The following is a 7,905-nucleotide window of genomic DNA, read 5'->3' as shown; positions in this document are numbered from 1 at the left end:
AGAAACACATATGGTTATTATTTCTTTGCTTAATGAAGTATTTGACACATCTCTGCATTGTAGAATTAAAGCTTTTTGCCTTACAAGACCAGAATACAAAGCCTGCACATACTGTACATTCCAATGTCAAAAATAAACACAGCATACTGCAATATATACTATCCTCAATTCCCAAAGATTCACTCACTCACTTTATAAGCCGCTTATCCTAATAAGGGGCGCAAAGGGTGCTGGAGCCTATCCCAGCTCTCAATGTGTGTAAGGCACACAGAAACACCCTGAACAGGGTGCCAGTCCATTGCAGTTATTCCCAAAGATTAAAAAGGTGATGGAACGCAATGATAATGTCCAAACTTTTTTTAAGTGTGCTCCAGGCATGAAATTAGTCATTTTTATATATACTGTATACAAAATGCTGTTGGGTCTGCCTGCGTTGGATTGCTCCCATGTCCACTGTATTCCTGCCTTGCGCCCAGTGTTTTCTGTTGGAACTAGACCCACCACAACCCTTAACAGGATAAAGCAGTGGATGAAAATGAAATGAGCACAGTTCTGAAATGTTCCATAATATTCATAAATATGTGTGCTGAAACATCTGCTAGAACAACTGTACAATAACTGCTGCTACATGCACAAAAATACATTGCATAACTGCACCTTACTATGACTGCTGCTACTCGCCTTTTTTGCTGCTATAGTTTATTTTTATTATTTTTGTATATAAAAATATTATAGGTTTTTTACTGTTTTATTATGTTAGTTTAATCTTGTTTTATGTATATATACCCATAATACGACAAGCAAAGTAAGAATTTCATTGTACAGCGTAACTGCTGTTTCTTCTGTGCATATGACAGTAAAACTCTTGAATCTTGAATCTAAAAGTCTGTTTAAGATGATGATGCTGAAATGCTGACTGAGACTGTCTTTGTGTTCCTGGTGTAGGAAAACCCATACCTGTGCAGCGACGAATGTGATGCCTCAACCACTGACCTGGCCCACCCACCGCAGCTGATGCAGGATCGTGAGACCAACGGCCTCATCACATACTGGCAGACGGTGACATGGAGCCGCTTCCCAGAGCCACTTCTTGCAAACATCACACTCTCGTGGAACAAAAGCCTGGAGGTGACGGATGACATAGAGATCACGTTTGAGTACGGCAGACCCACTATAATGGTGCTCGAGAAGTCGTTGGACAAAGGCCGAAGCTGGCAGCCGTACCAGTACTATGCTGACGACTGCTCGGAAGCGTTCGGCATGCCCGCCAAACGGGTGGAGCATCTGTCGGCTGCCAACGTGACCCGGGTCATCTGCACCGAGCAGTACTCACGCTGGGTGGGCTCCAAAAATGAAAAGATTGTACGCTTTGAGGTTCGGGACCGTTTTGCTATTTTTGCAGGGCCCAGGCTGCTCAATATGGACAACCTGTACACACGCATGGAGAGCATGAAAGGTCTGAGAGATTTCTTCACGTTCACTGATCTGAGGTTGCGCCTGCTGAAGCCAGCGCTCGGAGGAACGTATGTGCAGAGGGACAACTTGCTGAAGTACTTTTACGCCATCTCTAACATCGAAGTCACCGCCAGGTAAGATCAGAGAAAGTAAGGTCTTGTTTTCAGGGGGGTTCAAAAGGTCCCAAGTGGACCAGCTGATACTAGCACCATTCATTTGTGCTTTCACAATGCACCTACTTCATACATGTTGGTCACAATAGCTATTTTATTTGTTGATAAATCACAAAGCACTAATAATTTAGCATCCAAATAAAACACAGCTTACAACTGTCAATGTTACACTCCTACAACAAATGTCTTAGCTAAGGTCACACCAAAATAGTCATACCCAAGCCTGAGCTATGAAATATTATGGCATAATTCACAATTGCTTGATTGGATTGAGATCTGGGGAATTTGGAACCTTCTGTACTCGGATAGCTAAAAATTGTAATGCATATGTTAACGATCTCCTAACATCTACTTTCTTTTCTGAAACAATTGACATTCACACCCAAGTTTGTTTGTTTGTTTATTAGGATTTTAACGTCATGTTTTTTACACTTTGGTTACAGTCATGACAAGAACGGTAATTACGGCCGCTCAGGTGGCGCAGCGGTAAAGCACGCTAGCGCACCAGAGTTGGGTTTCTAGATGCATCGTATCGAAACTCAGCTCTACCTTTCCGACTGGGTTGGGCGGCAGTATGAACAACGTTTGGCTGTTGTTCAGGGGCTTAGGGGTAGAGTCGGAGCATAGATCCTCATAACTGGTACAACTGCACAGGGCTGAGGAATAACATTGAGGGGGGTGTGACCCTCCGTGCGCAGAGTCTCTCGGTGTATGAACTCGGCTCGTGCAGGTGAAAAATGCAGGCTGTACTGACTGCGTGCCGGAGGGGGCGCAAGTCAGTTGAGTGGCGTCCTCAGTCAGCGGCAAAAGGGTCGAATCAGTATAAGGGACACAATCAGGGTAATTGGACACGATTAGAATGGGGATAAAAGTTGGGGGGAAAAGTGGGAAAAAATAGATAATTTAAATAATTATCCAATTCACCTCACTTGCATGTCTTTGGATTGTGGGAGGAAACCGGAGCACCCGGAGGAAACCCACGGAAACACAGGGAGAACATGCAAACTCCAAACAGAAAGGACCCGGACCGCCCCACCTGGGGATCGAACCCAGGACCTTCTTGCTGTAAAACACATGGAGTGTTCATGATTCTTCTCACTAATCCTACGTTCAGACCGGCAGCGTTGTGACGAGACAAAGCAACCGGCTGTCATTCATTTTCAATAAGAGCTGGTGATTTCCAGCGACAGGAGGTGGAGCGAACATTAGCGACGTGAAAAAAGGTGTACAGAGTTTTACTTTATGCAAATTATGCGAATAGGAACTGAGCAATTGAGCACCTTGAAACAATACGCTCCGGTTGTGGTTCATAGATAATAGTTCCTACTAGACATGGAAGAGAAACTCATTGTAGCTGTGTGTTAAAATTTAGCAAATAGACAGCAGTGATAACAAAGACAGTAAAGCATTACGCGGAGATGATTCCAAAAGTGTGATTTGTTTAAAAACAGTATAGACTTATAGTTTTATTTTTTATATGCTTTGTAAATACTACCCAGTAAAGTATGCTGTACTGGCATGGCATTTGCTTTGGCGCCAGTTAAACCATGGAAATCAAACGGCCACAGGTGATGACGCTTCCACTGTGAACACAGATTGATGAGCGATCAGTGATTCGGGCGACAAGAGATGAAAAATTGCTGCCGTCTGAACGTAGGATAACCTTGCATTTAAAAACAATAAAAACATGACATGTAAAGACAGTTATGCCATCCAATCCAGTATCCAGACTGACCAAGAACAATTTTGTTGCTTTTATGAAATAGTTTGTGGGAGGTATTATTAAATGTCATACCTTCTATATTTACGGCTTTCACCATGTTGGAAGAGGTCAAAGAATGTGAAGAGGTCAAAGCATTTAAGTAGCTTTACTATTAGTGAAATATGCAAATTCAAGAGGCACTAAATTACGCTAACCAACTATTGCTAGGGTTTGAATCCCCAGCTGTGCTATCGACTGGTCAGGCATCTACATACAGACATGATTGGCTATGTTTGAGGGGGTTGGGTGGCTGAAACAACGTAAATGATTGGCATCCTGTCCCGGGGGGGGTTGTTGTTTCTCAGAAAGTAGTCAACAACTTTCCTGTTTGTTTCTCAGTACAAGAAGATGTTAAAATTCTCCACCACACATGCCATTGATGGGGAATTCATTAAACAAGGACACCCACTTCATTAATGCAAAGTGTGCCGGTGTGCCTACATTACCAGGAGTGGTAATGGAGCTCGTCGAAAAACTTCCGGCTGCTAACTATGAGTTAATAAGTGAGTTACAAGTCAGATCTATAATGTGCTTTGCATTTAAAAACACTGTTGTGTTCCTTTAAAGTCATACAGCCACTGATTAAGACATTGAGACAGATTCAAACCCAGAGATTGTTTTTTTTAATCCACCAAAAACTAAGGAAAGCACTTGTATCAAAAACGGATCTGCCTGCCTCCAAATGATAAAAATATGCACAATGAGGGCATCGATGCAGAGCTCGAACCTCCGGTAATACAAGCCTTCAATCAATAGTTATTCTAGTATGTCAAACAGGAAATTGTTTTAAGGGCGACAGCGAGAGGGATGGTTTAAATAGACCTGGGTGAAGCCTGACTGATGCCGGTTGTTTCGTAATGACCGAGTCAGGCACTGGAAATGCAAGGTTAATACGGCATGTAAAATTGTTCCTGGATATTTTATTTATCCCGCAATATTGGGAAGAGTTTTTGCATTGCTAAATAATGAAAACGTCTCTGCCTGCCTGATACTCTGCTCTAAATAGACTCCACAGACTGTGGGATGAAGGGTTGTGGTTGGGTGGTTTGTCCTTCTAATGTGCTCCCGGATCAGCAGTGGGGCAGCCCTGCTTCTTCAGTCATGCCTCGTTTTCATCTGTCATCGAGAGTGTAGTTATAATCACTGGTAATTACATTAAATGGGGTATAACAACATGGGCTAAGCAGCCCTAATTGAGTAAGATGTAGCGTTAGCTGTTAAAAGGGATTCAGGCTCGCTTGTAATTTTTCACCACTGTGGTTTGTGTCTCACTTCTATGATTAGATAATGTGCGCTCTCATAAGGATGCCTGTCTGTTTACACTGCTTTAAACAAGAACCCCCACCCCAACACTATTTTTAAACAATTGTTACAACATAGCATTTGTACGACTGGAAAGCTAAAACATTTTATTAAAGCATGACTAAAACTACAATTAAATCAAATTAAATTAAATATGTTAACAAGTCACAAATATTCACCCATCTTGTTTGGTACATTGTCTTGTTTGGTCATAGTTGGTAGCTAATTTTCTTTTTAAATTTTATAATATTTACCTTGTTTTATCTAAGTTTTGTAATTTTAAACCATTCCTCTTAAATGTTTTAAGGTCTGTCAGGTTAGTCAAGGAGGGCTGCTTTACAGCAACTTTTAGGTCTCACCCCAGATGTTTGAAGAAACCGTGATCAGGACATTAAATGGATCTTAAAAAGACATCATGGCTGTTTTTATTTTAATGTTCTTCCCAGTTTAAGCTTTTGGGCAAAGAGGAGCTAATGCAAATGACATTTTATATGGAAACTGGGATCCTTATGCTACTACCTCACATTTGTCATACACACATATTTCATGCCTGTCCATATGTACAGTAGTCAGCTAAATGCTGTTACTTTATAAAATTGTAGTTAAATTAGTTCATGCTAAATAATCCCAACAGTATCAGGCTACATTATATGTTTCCATTTATTCACATTTTCATGTCGTCATGGTATTTATTAGAAATTATTCATTCATTCATTCATGGTTCAGTTCTTCGGGTGAAGGGTAGGAAACACCACGGACAGGTCACCAGTCCATCGCAGGGCAAACACGCACACACATTCCCACAGAGATTCCCAACTATTTGATTCATCACACACAAACCACACCAAGTTTGGTTACTGTAATTAATGCACGTTAAGAAGTGTCCATAAAACTACTCTGCTACTGTATTGATAAAGCAATGAGCTGCTTCATTTTAAAAGTAAGAGCAACATGACCATGTTATTCTCACTCACTCACTTTCTTAACCGCTTATACAGTCAGGGAGGGGGGGGGGGGGGGGGGGGGGGTGCTGGAGCCTATCCCAGCTTTTCAATGGGCGCAAGGCACACAGTAAAACTCTGGAAGGGGGCGCCAGTTCATCGCAGGGCAGACACACATACACACACACACCCATTCACCTGTAGGGCAATTCAGTGTCTCCAATTAACCTGACTGCATGTTTTTGGACTGTGGAAGGAAACCGGAAGAGAAACACAGGGAGAACCGTCTAGGGATCAAACCCAGGCCTTCTTGCTATGAGACGACAGTGATACCCACAGAGCTACCGTGCCGCCCCAACCTAGTTATCAAGAAATTTATTTAAAATATAAGGTAGAAGTGGTAGAAGTCTAGTACTTCAAATTTTGAGATAACAGTGCTGAGTTAACACTGACCTCTATACCTTTTTGAGTTGTTTTGCCAACGTTCTCCATCATACTTTTACTTACTACACCACATTTACTTATAGACCTCACAAAGAAATTAGCTATTTTTCTTTGTTTTGCACAGACGTTGGCTGTTAATTAGGGTAGGTTGGTTACACAATGCATAAATGTATTACATGTTACTATCTTTATTATTGCATTTTAGACAATTGACATAATTTGTAATGTTTTATAGATCAACTGAGAAAAACAACTTTTTACTGTATTTAAAATGTGTAATCTGGGTCATTTAGGTAAACAAATAGACTGAACACTTTGTAAGGCACTTTAGCCAAAACTTCAGTGTTAACAGAGTGCACTTTTAAATAGAACCTGTCATAATAATTGATTCCGTTGTTTTTGTTCTGCTGCTTTTGATTATTTTAGAGCACAGTAGCAGAGCTATGTCTTCCAGGCAAAAGAGGAACCTTCACAAAGAATAGCGTACTAGCGCACCGCATTCGTCGAGCGTCGTAACAAGGCGCCGTCACTCTGTGCGTGTAGCTCGCATTCTTGCTTCAGTAGTGCAGGAGCAAGCAGACTTGTGTTTCATCTCTCCTCTCTCTTCCACAAAGCGCACCGCCTTCTGACATGTGATCCAGGCATAAGAGACTCAGCACGCAAACACGAGTCCCACTGGATCAGGCCCGATTTGGAAATGGAGAAATAGCACAGGGAGCTTTTCCTCAAGCATCCAAACATCCCTAAGATATTGGGTGAACTCTAATTAAACCTGGAACGTGAGAAAATTAATTAAGGAAGAGTAATTCCCAGAGATTGTGTTGATGTATGCAAAGACCTCGGTTCATTAACTGCTTCTTCACCACCGCCCATCCCACTAGGAAATAAATATCTCCATGTCTGTCTTTCTGCGCATTCCCCTGCTACATCCGCCCCATCCCGGGCCGTATATTAAGCAGCCGTAGCATATCTGATATCTGACTGATGCTACATAATAAAATCAGCAGTGAGACAGATCTGCACCGGTAATGTTGTTCTCTTGGTGTACTGACAATTCAACATGCCACTCATGAGTACTTTGAGCAGAGAAGTGGGTAAATAAAGAACTGTCAGGGTACAGGGGCCTTGTGTTCGGCTTTCGGTCAAAAAGAGGTCATGTACATAAATGGGCAAAGGTAGTTTTTTGGTAGACATATGTCATCTCCTGAATGTGGCTCATCTTGCTTTGTGAGTATGGTTCACACAGTAAGGTCTATCTTTTTCCCCCTCAGTCAAAAATTTCAAGATATCATTATTTGTAATATTTATTTATAATAATATACCGCTCAGGTGGCGCAGCGGTAAAATACGCTAGCGCACCAGAGCTGGTATCTCTGATATCTGATGCCATCCGGCTGGGCTGGGCGGCTACATGAACAACTATTGGCTGTTGTTCATAGGGGTGGGACAAGCCGGACCAGGGTTCCTCATAACAAGTGCAATTACGACCTCTGCTGGCTGATTGATGGCGCCTGCGCAGAGTTGGGGAATAATGCTGATCAGGGTGTGGCTCTCTGTGCACAAGGCTGATCTGCATATGAACTTGCCTCGTGCAGGTAAAAAGAGGCAGTCAGTACTGCACATGTGTCGGAGGGGGCGTGTGTCGGTTGCAAAGCTCCTCAGTCAGCAGTGGAGGGTTTTATCGGTAGAGGTGAAGCGTAATGCAATCAGGGTCATTGGATATGACTAGATTAGGGGAGAAAATTGGGGGGAAAGTTAGAGAAAAGTTGCTTTAATGTTGGGTGAAAACAAGCACAATACAAGCAGCAACTTTAATGAATCATTTGGT

At 42.2% G+C, this 7,905-nt stretch overlaps 1 protein-coding gene across 1 annotated transcript in view; it reads left to right on the top strand.

The window, feature by feature from the left end:
- ntng2a (netrin g2a) overlaps positions 1-7,905 on the top strand; it is a 121,048-nt gene that overhangs the window by 27,390 nt on the left and 85,753 nt on the right. The window contains exon 2 of the mRNA XM_062999099.1: positions 946-1,589. Coding sequence (XP_062855169.1) covers positions 946-1,589 — 644 coding nt within the window. The remainder of the gene's footprint in view (positions 1-945; positions 1,590-7,905) is intronic.

Source organism: Trichomycterus rosablanca, chromosome 7, assembly GCF_030014385.1.
Source record: "Trichomycterus rosablanca isolate fTriRos1 chromosome 7, fTriRos1.hap1, whole genome shotgun sequence".
NCBI classification, from domain to species: Eukaryota; Metazoa; Chordata; class Actinopteri; order Siluriformes; family Trichomycteridae; genus Trichomycterus; species Trichomycterus rosablanca.
This window is presented reverse-complemented; position numbering and strand designations above follow the sequence as displayed.